We start from the raw sequence: 15,000 nt of genomic DNA on the forward strand, positions 1-15,000 counted from the left end.
TCATTTAGACCGCATTTACTCTTCATTTAAGATCAAAAGATGTTCATGCAACTCAATACTATTCTAATGGCGAATTTTAATACGGCGCCGACATCTACGCAGTAAGATTCATCCACATTTTATATTCAATTGAGCTGTCCTGTTTATGTTAAATAAGAATAATCTAGAAGTGTTACGTGATGTCAGGAAATTTCCATTTAGTCGAGATTCTCCGCAAGCAACACGAAAAGTAATATTTCAGTAGATCGATTGCTTAATCATTTCCAAAAAAGATAAAAAATACATAAGACTTCTTATCCCAACAACACGATAACATTGAGTCATCAACCTGAAGGTCACAGGCAGCTTACATAGCAATTAGGTGTCGCGAGCCGGCGGGGGAAAAGTGGCAGTGGCCGCAAGTGTGTTTTCGCTCGATATCTCATCAAGAAGAGATAAAGGAGGCTGTGATTGACTCTTGGTAAAGCCCCGCCGATTAGCGCCACTCAGCGATTATTAGCGAGATAAGGGGAAGGACTTTAGGTGTCATTAATTAAGAAGTAACTTAAGGCACAAGAAGCCGTTGTTGATATGCAGGTGTGGTGACTCGTCTCTACCTCTGATTAATGCGTCTCAGTATGTATATATATGTATATATATGTGTATATATATGTATATATATACATATACATATATGTATATAAGTTTATATATGTATATAGGTGTATATATGTGTGTGTGTGTGTATGTGTGTGTGTGTGAGTGTATTCACACACACACACACACACACACAGACACACACACACATACACACACACACACACACACACACACACACACACACACACACACGCACACACACATACACGCACACACACATACACGCACACACACACACACACACACACACACACACACACACACACACACACACACACACACACACGCATTTACAGCGCTCATGAAAACGTAACGAGAAACCTCTAACCTCGAAACAAGTTAAGAAAGCGAGTAGTCACGCAAAAAAAAAAAAGCGTTATAGCAGACAAATAGGGAAGAGGCGAGATGGGTGAGGGGGGGAGGGGAGAGGACCAGGGGCAGAGGGAGGGAGGAGTGGGAAGTAAGGGAGAGAGGGCAAGTTCAGGGTTAGTTCACGGACTCTCCCTAAATCTCGCCTTACGCAACGCACGCTGACTTTGTTCTTAGGTTTATAGTCATTTTACGTTAGCAAAGTTTGTTGGAGTTGTTGTATGTACTGGGTAGATGGTCTGTTGGGAATTTCTGACACAAAAAATGCTCTGTATTCTCTACTACTAACACAACGATTAGTTATCGTAAGTTATGTAATGTGTCAGCTTTAAATGAGTTGATTAAAGTTATTCTTCTTTTGAGAATGACAAGCGGTTTACAAACACTGTTGGTTTGCTTGTGAATAAAATGAATTATATATCTGTTCTTACATGTAGGGCCTACTCGTTAGTTTTTCTTCTATTCATGCATTCAGTCATATAGTAACAGATTTTTTTTTATTTTATTTTTTTTTTTTTTTTGGTTTCGGTCTCTGATCCGATCAAATCACCGTTATTATCACTTGATAAATCTTCGCTTGTTCGTTCGATATGGAAAACACGACATGATTTGAATGGCCGGAGTGAAAGTTTACTGCAGACAGTAATTTAATTTATATTCTCGATTAACAGAGACACCTGCGTCGTTTGAATTCGTTGACATCTTGGTAAGAATTCGCCACCGTGAGGATGCCACGGTTCTTAAATGATGGTGAAGTCCTCTGTGACCTTGTCCGTCTTAGGGTCGGGATGATGTCTCGCCCAGTTAGGCAACGTTTGTTACTACCGAAATAGATATTCATAACTGGCAGCAACGGAATGTTACTGTGGTTCAAACAATAGTTTTAAAAGATGACAAGGGACACCAAGTTTATTGTTTAACGAAGGAGAGGCAGATGGCTAGACGACAGCGTCATTTAAAATAACTAGTCAACTCGAGTGGCGTGATACTCGTCTGGCTGTCCGAGGCAGAACCGGAGACAGTCAAGAATCAGAGCAATCAGTAGTAAAGCGTTTTACTTCACGCCAGTGAAGGAGACGCATCACTCCTGTTCGCTCCAGGTTACGCGATGCCTTACGACTTTTTTTTTCTTATAATATGAAAATAAAAACGATTCTCTCTTAGAACAAATCGCAGTTTTAGCAGAGGACAGATAGACAGTAAGGATTCTCATTATGATCAATAAAGAGAGAGACTGCTTCATCATACTGCAAATGTTGTGGAAATGCATTTCATTGTTGATTCTGACCGTGACGCCATGAAGCACGTCCACCCATTGGCGCTGAATTATAAGACACATTTGTTACTGGATTTGCTAGGAAATAGATGCGCATTTTAGACTCATTTTTTATTCAAACAGATCACGCTATCAGCCATACTCACGGATGGTGATTTTACAACTTTTAACAAATATTTTCACTCTGTTTACTACCTCGCTTTACGTATAATTAATATTCTGCAAATCGCAATAGAAGTTACGCAGCATCTGAAGGTCATTGAAAGCGGGAATATCTGCAAGCGTTTATTTTGGGGTTTAATCTAGCGCTCATTTAACTTAACAAAGTCCGGCAGGCTTATGTAAAATTGTTGCCAGGAGAAACCTCTGTTATTATTGTTATTGTTTTGTTGTTGTTGATGTTGTTAGGAAAATGGCTGGCAATGATTAACGATTGTACTGATGTTTAATTTTAATTCAGTTTGTCAGAACAATCAAGAATGTTTAGAATGATAATAATGCATTTATTCAGTTTAGGAAAAACGAGCATCTGGGATTAAGCGATTCTGCAAGTTCACTTCATATCTTTTCACTCAGCAACAAAACAAAGTAGAGTACTCTCCATCTTTAAGAATCTTTAATACATATTTTTTTTTTATTTCTTTATATGTGTGTGTGTGCGTGTGTGTGTGTGTGTGTGTGTGTGTGTGTGTGTGTGTGTGTGTGTGTGTGTGTGTGTGTGTGTGTGTGTGTGTGTGTGTGTGTGTGTGTGTGTGTGTGTGTGTGTGTGTGTGTGTGTGTGTGTGTGTATGCATGCATGCATATATATATATATATATATATATATATATGCATATATATATATATATATATATATATATATATATAGAGAGAGAGAGAGAGAAACAGGAACAGACAGGGATGTAGAGCTTATATATACTATAGACAGATATATATATATATATACATATATATATACATGCATATATATGTATGTGTGTGTGTGTGTGTGTGTGTGTGTGTGTGTGTGTGTGTGTGTGTATATATATATATATATATATATAGAGAGAGAGAGAGAGAGAGAGAGAGAAGAGAGAGAGAGAAACAGGAACAGGAACAGGAACAGAGTGATGGAGAACTTATATATACTATAGACAGATATAGAAACAGAAAATGAATCGTGTATCTAGCCGCCCCCCTCCCCATCCATTTCCCTACCCTTACGAGTACTAATAGCTTCACAATTCAAGGCATACCATTATGAAAGAACCACAATAAAACACCTTCACACCAGTCGCCTAATATCCAATATTTTCCAGACCAGTCGCCTAATGGTACGTATCCAATATTTTCCAGACATACAACGTCGATAAACAAGTACCAGACAGTGCTGGAACGGGCACAGCTTACCTAACCGGCGTCAAGACAAACTACAAGACGATTGGTTTCGACGCTTCCATCAAATACGATGATTGTCAGACTATGTACGAGAACAATAAGGTGTATTCCATTGCCAAGTGGGCCCAAGATGCCGGCAAGAGGTCAGGTATGTACGATTTCGACTGGAACGTGGTTTTTCGTAAATGTTTTGGTACTTTTTGGCTTCCGGATTCCCATTTTTTCCCTTTTTTTGGAAAGTCATCTTAGCCTAACTCGGGTTCGTTGAATTAGTAACCGTGATAACTATCCCTCACTGCGTTAATATGCTAGATAAGTAATCCTCACCGTATGTATATCACAAATGGGGAAGACAAAAAGTGCACTTATAGACCACTGCACAGAACTGAATGCCGAGTTTTGTCGACAGGTGTTGTGACTTCTACCAGGGTGACCCATGCCACGCCAGCGTCCACCTATGCTCACGTCGCGAACCGAGACTGGGAATGTGACGGCGCTATTAAGGCTGAAGATATGCAAAAATGCCCTGAACTGAAGGACATTGCGAGGCAGTTGATCGAAGATGAGCCCGGCTCTTCTTTGAACGTAAGGATGCGATGCCTGTTTTGAGGGTCATATTTTATTCGTAGAGTTATTTTAATTAATATTAGTCATTCATGTGTATTTCCATGTGTTTAACTGTCGCTATTTGATGTCGCATGGTAGATTGTATCTCGTGATCTTTGTAGGTGATCATGGGTGGCGGATACCAGAACTTTGACGCCAACGCCGTGGACAGACCCAATGACCCCTTGGACAACCAGTGGGCCAGCTGCAAAAGGAAAGATGGGCGAGACCTGGTCAAGAGCTGGCTGCAAAAGAAGCATGAAAGTGGAGTCAAGCACCAGTTCGTCCGGACCAGAACAGAATTGAATGATGTCGACACCTCGGATATCGAATATCTCTTTGGTAAGATGTCGACAAACGGTTCGTTCTGCATAAATAATTCCTGTGCATTAAGGTATTTGGGATCTAATTAACTCCCCTCCCTCCAAGTAAATATGATGCGATGTTAAATACTAACCAAGACTTTACTCAAACCAAATATATGTAAGTCTATTTTACAAACAAATCATTTCCATGTTGATGAACAGCCAGACGGAATTCCACCCCGTTAAACAGAATACGACCAATCGGGTCGCGTCAGTCCATAATGTTCTTTCATGTCTTTCTTCCATCCACACAGCACTGTTTTCCAACGGCCACATGCCTTACGAGCACGAGAAGAAGAGCCTGGGCCTGGACGTGCCAACACTGGCCGAGATGACGGAGAAAGCGATCGAGATCCTCTCATCTCAAGACAACGGTTTCTTCTTACTGGTGAGGCAGACTAGCGATCGAGTAGGATGAGGACAGCTTGCTCACTAATTCATAAAAGTTAGAAGAATAAAAAATATATTGATAATGATAATCTTAGTATAAGCCGAGTTCATCCATAAGCTCCTCCCGTGCAGGTTGAGGGTGGCCGCATTGACCACGCCCACCATGACACCCTAGCTCACCGCGCCCTTGACGAGGCCGTAGCGATGGATGAAGCTATTGAAAAGGCCTTGAACCTTACCAGTGAAGAGGTGGGTGAAGTATCCACTACACAGCCCGGGATAATTTGGAGCGAATATTATTGTTATACGGCAGTTTGAGCTTAAATTAGTGGTTCCTAATTTATATAACCTTCCTACAGGATACGCTCATCGTTGTCACCGCCGACCACGCGCACACCATGTCTATCAGTGGCTATCCCAGTCGTGGACAGGAAATTATTGGTAAGGATCGTATAGTTATAACTGCGCTTATGTAAATGTATTGGTTCGTGTATTCACACACACACACACACACACACACACACACACACACACACACACACACACACACACACACACACACACACACACACACACACAAATACACACACACACACACACACACACACAAATACACACACACACACACACACACACACACACACACACACACACACACACACACACACACACACACAAACAAACAAACAAACAAACACACACACACACAAATACACACACACACTCACACACATACACACACACACACACACACAGAGAGAGAGAGAGAGAGAGAGAGAGAGAGAGAGAGAGAGAGAGTCAGTCAGTCAGTCAGTCAGTCAGTCAGTCAGTCAGTCAGTCAGTCAGTCAGTCAGTCAGTCAGTCAGTCAGTCAGTCAGTCAGTCAGCCAGTCAGTCACATGCATATCAGTAGCTGAATATATATACATAGCATCCGATAAAGGAACTTTAATGCGAACACACTTTTCGACTGTTGAGTGAGCACGTGACCCCCACCCCCAGGCCTCGCTGCTCTGGGTGACGACGGCCTGCCCTACACCACACTCATGTACGCCAACGGCCCCGGCTACAACTACACCACCATCAAGGATGAGAGTGAGGGCGGGTACCTAGTATCCCGCTGGAACATCTCACAGGAAGTAGCAACAGGATGGGACTACACTCAGCTAGCGGCCGTACCCAGGAACTCAGAGACCCACGGTGGTGATGACGTTGCTATTTATGCTAACGGTATGTATATTGTTTATAAAAAAGAAAATAATGATAATCATGTGTACGCACAGAAAGTTGGCCAAAATTACTATATATATATATATATATATATATATATATATATATATACACTGAAATGATACCTTTAAAATAACATAAATGCATAAATAATAGTTCATTATATGGTATTTGTTACTAATCCTGATGAACATACTTCCAACAGGTCCTATGGCTCACCTGTTCCACACTCTTCACGAGCAGAACTACATTGCCCACGCCATGGCATATGCAGCATGTATTGGAGCTAATCAAGACCATTGCAAGAGTACTACTAAAACTACTGCTGGCCAGTACACTGAAACTACTGCTGGCCTGTACACTGAAACAACTACCGCTGGTGGATCAACAACCGCAGCTCTTCCTGGTGTGGTTCTAGCGCTGCTCTCAGCTCTGTGGCTACGGCATTGAATGTGCCACTTCCACGCCATGCCAATTAAATTAGAATATGCGGTTTTATCTTCCAAATACTGAGAACAGATTGGTAATTTAGAGACCAGTGACAGCAGCTTACTGACAGAATGTGAAATTTCAAAACCAGTGACAGCAGCTAGTTTATCAATTCCAATTCCAGAATTACAAACTTATTGCACTAGTTATGAGATGCACTGCATTTACATCTATTTTATTTCTTGTTGTAAGGAATAAGATTTTATATGATTAAAGAACAGGTTTCAGTATTTCCTCTTGATATCTTAATGTGTATGGGAATATCTTTGTCCGTTCTTGTTGCATAGTAACTAGATATTATGCATTTCTAACTTAAGGTACAAGTGTCAAGTGTCCAATGGTGCTAATGAGGGGCCAAATACTTATTAAGATAAATGAAAACTGGTGCTACTATCTTTAAAACTTGAGTGTTTAAATGGTTTGTGTGAAATTTAGTGTCTCAGGTATTACTTTGGCAGGAGTTATGGTAGCTTGAGAAGAATTGGGTTACATGAAATAAATGTTTGTAGGTAGTAAGAATATGGCTAGTAATTTAAAATCACTTGGCATATTACTGTTACTACTAATACTCTTGAACTCTCTGTAACCTGAAAGACTCAAAGGTAGCTGGGAAAATACTTGATTGACATTCAGCAGTTTAGTTGTACATTCTGTTCTTATTTTATGCTTTTATTATGTGGAACTGTTTGATGGCAGATAAAACCAGGTAGTATTTAAATAATATGCCTACATCATATCACTGGATCATTGCTTTCATTAGTTTCGACCAACATAGATATTTATTCATTGTCACATCATATTGATCCTTTGAATGCTATTTTTCCGGATGAAATACTAGGATATTTGCATATATGTAATTAAATATATATATATTTTGTCGAAGTGATATAAATAAAATATTGATAAAAATCAATGCATTTATTATCCAGCATTATGTTCATATTAGTTTTTTTTCAGAGCTTTGGTTCATGGTTAATTATTAAAAAGTGAATATGTGCTCGACATTGAAGGTCATGTAGCACTATAGGGCGGTTTAGTATCCAAAGAAGGATAAAGAGGAGGGTGAGTAAATAAGTGGTGATAGTATGGTGTTGTAATGGATAAGAGGGTGAGTGAATGAAGTATGGCAGGGAATAGCAAAATGGGAAAGGGCTCATGTTAATTAAATGGAGGATTTCTAATGTGCATGTGGTGGCTGGTGAAAGAAAAGAGAGGTGAAGTACCTGGTTGCCACTAGCAGCTCGTAATTGAATGCAGGTAAGAGAAGAAAAAAATCTAAATTCTTAATTGTCACAACAGACTAAAATATTGTACCATTAATTCCCTCTTTCCTTAGACAGCAAGATTTACGTACTCTCACCTGACACCGACATTATACTCAGGTCCAGCGACCATAGCTCACTCTCGCTCATATCATCTGACATCTTTACCCCCCTGCTCCCATGTCTTGTCCAGTTTGCGTGTTTGTTTCGACATTATAATCCCTGAGCGCCCTTATTTTCACTCCTCGTGTCATATGGCCTTGATCACGGGCAGGAATGTTCACAAATCCTGCTTGTTTGATCAACTAAACGTCACGAAGGCTACCCCTTTCCTCCTCACCCTTCCCGACACACACCTATTATACTTCTTCAGAGACACACAGTTAAGTATCACCTGTAACAACAACCATACTGATCTTATGGCGCATTCATCCTCCCGCGGTTTTGCCGGCTGGACTCCCGCCTCATCACCTTACGCCCGTCTCGCCATTTTCACTTCTCATACTCACCGCCATCTCCTTTGCTCTCACCGACCCCGCTAGACACTCCCATCAGTATTTTTTCCCTCCCTGTCGCAAACGTCAGATTCTTCCCTTCTATCGACGATCATTTGGATCCCTTTGATTTCATACACATGTATGAAACACAAACACACACACATGTTACCTATGGCCTGCCCATACTGTCTACCGTATTCGGGATACTGGCCGTCGTGTTTGGTTTTATACTGTATCGTTGCATCGCGATCAAGTCACTGACACGCAGACTGCCTGTCAGCATCAGCGCTGGTGAAGCAGGCCCCGTCAGCTCTTAACCTCGTGTATCCTCTCACATTGTCATTGGCTACGCTTGACCGTGTTTGTACACTTGCTTATTGCACTCCCTCATATATCTATCTTTTCGTTATGTTGTACTTTTATTTAGTATAAGTTACTACCCCTATGTTTAGTTTATATATAATTCTCTGTTTCCATACATTGTGTATCCTATTGATATTATTATATCACCTACTGTTTATCTGTTGCATTTTATGTACTTAGTGTTTACTTTGTGTGTAGGTTATTTTATGCTTAGGTTATATTGTTTAGCTAGCTGCGCCTTTTCACTTTCTCTGGCATATTTTGCGGCGGAGACCGCCGCGGTAGAGTGACCGAACGATGTAAGACCCATTTCACACATGGCCCATTTGAGCACACACCTAAGCCTATCCCCAAGGAGGTTATCTAATGGACCTCAAGTGCCGCACATAACCCCTATAGCTAAAAGACCCCCTTGGGACCTCTCGCAGCAGACCCCTTCCTTTGTTCTACTATTGCCATAGACATAACACTATCAACTTATAAATATATATCTAATACAGTAACACTAATCTCTACATAACCAAACCTTTGCTCAACACGAGAGCGGATGCGACATTCACGGGCTTAACATCATCACTCTCAAGTAGTCAGTGAATTACTTTTGTGGGAAAGTAGGGACAGAAGACAAAATCAGTGTATGGATATATGCCTTTTTTCATGGTTAATGGTTACAAAACAAAATAAATGCGCTAGACATCAAGGGTCACATAGCACTATGGGTGTAATAGTGAAAAGGGCAAAGGAAGGAATTTAGTAGATGATTTGTTGTGCTGCACGTTATATGTCCTATAGATGGAATGTAGGGGTAAATTGTAAGTAGGGTAAGTTAGGGATAAGCAAAAGGAGAATGGGGGTTTCAAGGCTTGTCTTCAAGAGTTTCTGAAATGGAGTTTGGTTGGGGAAGTCTGAGAAACAAAAGGTTTTCTTATGAGGGGGAGAAGAGGGGACAGGCGTTTGAGGGGCGGAGGGAGAGGTTGATGTAGGAGAGGATGCAGGAGATGGGGTGGAACATTTAACTTCTCTTCTGCGGTGAGTTTGACGAGGAGGAAGATGGATAATTACCGGGGAAGTAGAGATTGGAGTGTCTGGAATGGAGGTGGAAATTGGAGTGTCTGGATTCAGAATGAAAGGCAAAAGAATTTAACTGGGAAGGGGAAGGGCAGAAGTGAGATGAGGGGATACTGGGGGGATGTAGAAACATCAAACATAGGGTATGGTGAGGCAAGGACTATACAGACCTTGTGGTGAGGTAATAGCCATATGACAGTTGAAACAATAGGGGGAGGTGACCTCTCTTTGCGCTCCCCCATGACACGCGTCCAGAGAAGAAACATCTATTCCGTAGCTGTTTTTCCACGCCCCGTTTTCGGTTGAAACTGCAACTTCGCGCTCAAAGAAGTAGCAGACAGATCGCACCCTGTACAGTCAAGACCCTCACCTCGGCCCTCCGCTGGCCAGGGCACGCCTCCGCTTCAGCGCTTGCTCCCAGAATATCGTATCTTGTGTTTATTTACTTGTGTTGTACTCTTTCAACAATAAAGAGTCATGCCGAACATACTACTATCGCTATCCACCAGTCTAAAGTAGGAGGTATCTATAGCCTTATACATAGGGAGTAAGGGCGTTTTAAGCGGAAATATCTTGCCTAGAATCTCGAGACTTTCCTTGCCATCTCAAGAATCTGTCTTGCTTTCTCAAGCTACCCTTTACAAGGCGCGATTTCTGCTTGCCAAGTCAAGCGGCGTACCGTCACCATGGCAACAGCGTCGTCTGGTACCGCCTTCGAATGCGGGCGTTGGCCTAGAACTCCGCTATTTTAATAGAGGATTTTTTTTAACGATTTCTGTACGATTTCCATAACAATATGTTTAATGCAACTGGAATTCTCTATATACGAATGGAGATTACGTGAATTTTTCTTTCTTTTTACTATAAATCAAGTCAGAACACGGACAGTTTAACTCATGTTTATGTTCTTCGTCTATCGATATGAAGAATATACCTACCATTCAATGAACTAGAGAATGTTTCAAGTGAAAAGGTCTGAATTGATAAAATAATGATGTAGAAAAACAATAATCTAGAATTGAAGTAATATTCGTCAATAATAAAACAGTAGTCAGCGATCGCCAGTAACGCTACACTTATTTTCGTGTATCCCATGGTCTAACATTGGTATAATCTTACAAAATGAAGCGTAGAGCTTGGATCGAATCTAAATGGGACAATTCCCAGGGGAGATATCTACAAACATATCTTGTCCATGTGTTTGTTGCGGGCATTTTTTATGTCAGATTGAGCCATTCTGTTTCATTGCACGAATGTATTCAAATAACATTTTTTGTTACTTCAACATGAGAAGAAACTAATGTTGTTTTTTTCATCACCTTAGCACTGCAACCTTCTATTCATCATCACCATCTGCATCTAATTTATTATATCATCGTGTATGGAAATTAATATGCCAGCCAACAGTTATTGAAGGCAGAAACCATTTTGTCAAATTTTCTAATAATATTCTTCTGTTGATATTATATTCAGTGAATTTTATTTACAACTACGTAAAAATTGTTTATATGGAAATGGGTATATCGATGATAGCATTTTGATTTAGTAATTGTCACTTCTGTGTTGGGTTGCTTTTGTCAGAGTTGCCAATCGGAAGCGTGTGTCGCTGTTTTAGGCGCGCTGTATGTGCACCTTTGTGAAATTATGCTTTGTAAACATGTTAGGGTAGATATGTTGACTTAAAATATTGCTTGTGGCAGATACTTTTGAGTTTAAGCGTAGACTTTTTCAGGCTGGACACTTGGTAGATTAGCAACACTGCTCGGGCTTTGGCGCTTCCTTGAGAGGTCGATTTTTTAAGCAGCGAAGGTGGAGTTCTTGGCCTCAGAGCAAGAACTCTTGACCAACCGAACCCCTCCTTAAAATACTCAAAGGGGGAGGTCATACCTACGGAATGTTATCTTGGCAATATTGATGGAGGGCTGACGGCGGCCTCTAAGGAGAAGGGTGTAGCATTGTACTGATACTGCACCAAAGTCCATGAGGCAGGCGAATAGGTCTTTTCTACAATCTGATCAATCCTTGTCGTAGGTTGTGCAGTTTGTCGGGGAGATGGAGACGGTTCCAGTACAAGTATTGAGGGAGGCTGAGCAAGAATGGGTTTGCCTGTAAAGTTAGTTGGGGTTGATATGCTCTAGCTTGAGATTCGGGTGTAACTGTGACAAGGCAGAAGGAAACTTTGCCTACTTCATTTTGGAGGCATTGCTGGAGAGAGGAGAGTGTTGTCAGAGTAAGGGGCTGTACAGATAACAAAATTCGATCAAATGTGGCTGGGCTAAATAGTATTCAAAAGGTTTGTAAAAGTGGGGATTGAAGAAGGGTGGGGACCTTGGGCCTCAGTCTCCATCTCATCAGCCCTCCACGGCAACAACGGGTATGGTATTTAAAACTAGTGGTTTGTACAGAGAGTAATTTCCTTTGTTTGCTTATTCTAAATATAGTCATTATAAGTTTCTCAAAAAGTGGGTAACATGAAAAAACACACACAACTGATTTTGAAGGCATTTAACCAAGCCAGTTTGACTGTTAGTTATTTGAAGATGCATAACATTTACAAAAAGTGTTATTTTAATCTGTTTTATGCATGCTCTCGATGGTCACTTTTAAAAATCTATGGATTTTAACACAAAATTCATCTGTTCCCTCATAAACAATGCTGTCTAAAGTCTCAGATATAATAACATAGCATCATGTAATGCCTGATACATTAAAAAACATGGTCTAACTATATCTGTTTTGTCAAATGTTGAATTTATAGTTTTAGATAATACTTCATAAAAACAATAAATAAATAAGTTAAGATACTTGCATGTATATTATCTACTTGATGAATTCGCATTATAATATTTTTTCAAGATTTATCTTAAATATTGATCTTATATTATAACTATAACCAAGGGGTAGGCACTTTTCCTATCCAAGTTAGTTATATTAAAAAGTTCAAGGCCTGATGAAGCAGTAAATGCGAAAAGGCCTTCGGCATATTTGTTTCCTTTTCTTTCATTCTTCTACTTGCATCTTGCATTGTATAAAAAAAGTAATAATAATAATAACACTAGTGTATACCAAAGTAAATCAAAATCACATATACACATAAACAATTTATTTCTACATGAACCATTATAAAAGCTTCCTTGTATCTATTTCAAAAATTTTGTGCAGGGTTATCACTAAGTATGTGTGACTTCATAACAGATTGGTCTGAAGGAAAAGGGATAGAGTTCTGAAGTTGAATTAATTATTCATTTCACTGGTTCAAAAAATATCTGCAGGTATACAAAATTGGCTTACAAAACCGATTCTTTGGAGAATATGTGTTAAAATTAGCTAGAGGAATAAATATATATAAAAAAAAAAAGCTTACTTTCTAGACTTTGCTTGTCGCAGAGATGTACCCTCTCCAGCAAAAGACTCAAATTCATCAGGCTCCTCTGGTTTATTTTCAGTATTGTTCACTTTAGGTAACTTTCTCCAGAATTTAATAAAACCTATTTCATAATCGTAATCTGGAATCCCACGCTGACGGGGCAATTTTTTTAGAAGTTCTTCTTGGGGAAGTTGCAGGTTCTTCTTCTTTCCATCTAGTCTGTTACCTGAGCCTTGGAAGGAGTAGAAGCCTGTAGGTTCTGGCAGCATCTCCTCTTCGGTATCCTCGGGCAAGGCTGCTGCACTGTCCATTCTCTCCGGCTCCTGGTAGCCCACTGGGGCAGCAAACTCCACGTTCATATCACATTCAATGATGCTAACAGCACTCCCCGGCTTGACCTCTAGGACACGCATTTCATATATTCTATCATTGTAATTAATGGCGACAACATCATCAGTTGTTAGACAGGCAAAGTTTCGAAGTGCATTTTCCAAAACAGCTTTGGGATTTGTGATATCAAGGAACTCCACATTCTGAGGTTCGAACTTGGAGAATGTAGCAACAGGGAGTGACACAGACTCAATGTGAATAAGATCCCCCTCGTCCAGCAGCAGATTTCTCATCATCTGTATATGGAACCAAAAGGCTAGGTGAGAATGCCAATACATCTTGATATTATACAGAGCAATATGAAGGTTTGAAAGTAATAAGTTATTTCAACCTAATCAATTACTTTAAATACCTAAAGTGAAGTGGAAACCTTCAAATATTCACTTTCAATGCAAATAAAACACCATACAACTACTTATAGAATCATTAAAAATTCCAGCACACAGAAAAAAACATGCTGTCAAGGATGTTACTATTTATGTATTTTTCTTCAAAATAAGAGTGATGCCATAGAACTTACCCAATACGGAATATAAACTTTTCCCTCATCAGCTACAAATTCTAAAACACCGCAATGTGTATTTCTATTGGCACGTCGGTTGGTTAACTTGAATAACATTGGGTAAACAATGTTAAGACGTGTCAAAACATCCAGAGCTGAAGGTGGCATTATAACTGTAATGAAAGGCATGATATAAATAATGGAAATTAGATTGGACACTTATATACACACATCAGATATTAATCACAACATGTATCACAGAAACAAATTTACAAAGGCTATACAGGAAAATAAACTATGACATATTTATCTAGTCTATATCAATTCAACAATCAAAATATAGTAACTAAAGCATCTTAAATAAATATCGTCTTACTTTTGCCACCATTTTCAACAGACTGTTTGTCAGCACCAGGGAACATGGATACCGAATAGCATCGGTATTGGGTGTTGAAAGGACGGGGCTGCAAGGGCTCCCCAAACATATTGAAGCTAAACTGTAGAAATGAAAAAACATAATAAATGTATTAACAATGACAATGATGATAAATAAACACAGGCACATAAGCAGCAACTTTATTAATTGGATCAAATAAAAAATGGACGCTTGAATTTCAAAAAACTGCTAGGTTAATGTACATGTTGATAGTAATGGTGTCATGGCAAGGAATTCATCTTCTAATGTAGAAAATCAAGCTTTCTAAGGAATAAATATCAGATTTTTATATTAGTTATTAACCTTAACATAATAATCAGTTATGAACTAATCTGTATTTGTGTTTTTTTCTGATAATTTATAGACTTTAAAAAT

The 15,000-nt window shown here is 39.6% G+C and overlaps 2 protein-coding genes across 2 annotated transcripts in view; one reads left to right on the forward strand and one right to left on the reverse strand.

Annotated features, from left to right (window-relative positions):
* Positions 1-7,649, forward strand: part of LOC125034860 (alkaline phosphatase-like) — a 15,486-nt gene extending 7,837 nt beyond the window's left edge. The window contains exons 4-11 of the mRNA XM_047626895.1: positions 3,620-3,809; positions 4,071-4,246; positions 4,390-4,609; positions 4,887-5,020; positions 5,155-5,271; positions 5,382-5,463; positions 6,024-6,251; positions 6,457-7,649. Of these exons, the coding sequence (XP_047482851.1) occupies positions 3,620-3,809; positions 4,071-4,246; positions 4,390-4,609; positions 4,887-5,020; positions 5,155-5,271; positions 5,382-5,463; positions 6,024-6,251; positions 6,457-6,701 (1,392 nt within the window). The 3' untranslated portion in view covers positions 6,702-7,649. The remainder of the gene's footprint in view (positions 1-3,619; positions 3,810-4,070; positions 4,247-4,389; positions 4,610-4,886; positions 5,021-5,154; positions 5,272-5,381; positions 5,464-6,023; positions 6,252-6,456) is intronic.
* Positions 7,650-13,018: 5,369 nt separating this feature from the next.
* Positions 13,019-15,000, reverse strand: part of LOC125034567 (ubiquitin recognition factor in ER-associated degradation protein 1-like) — a 7,764-nt gene continuing 5,782 nt past the window's right edge. Inside the window, exons 2-4 of the mRNA XM_047626457.1 lie at positions 14,566-14,686; positions 14,208-14,362; positions 13,019-13,923 (exon numbers count right to left, since the gene is read on the reverse strand). Coding sequence (XP_047482413.1) covers positions 13,291-13,923; positions 14,208-14,362; positions 14,566-14,686 — 909 coding nt within the window. The 3' untranslated portion in view covers positions 13,019-13,290. The remainder of the gene's footprint in view (positions 13,924-14,207; positions 14,363-14,565; positions 14,687-15,000) is intronic.

Source organism: Penaeus chinensis, chromosome 18 (genome assembly GCF_019202785.1).
Source record: "Penaeus chinensis breed Huanghai No. 1 chromosome 18, ASM1920278v2, whole genome shotgun sequence".
Lineage (NCBI taxonomy): Eukaryota > Metazoa > Arthropoda > Malacostraca > Decapoda > Penaeidae > Penaeus > Penaeus chinensis.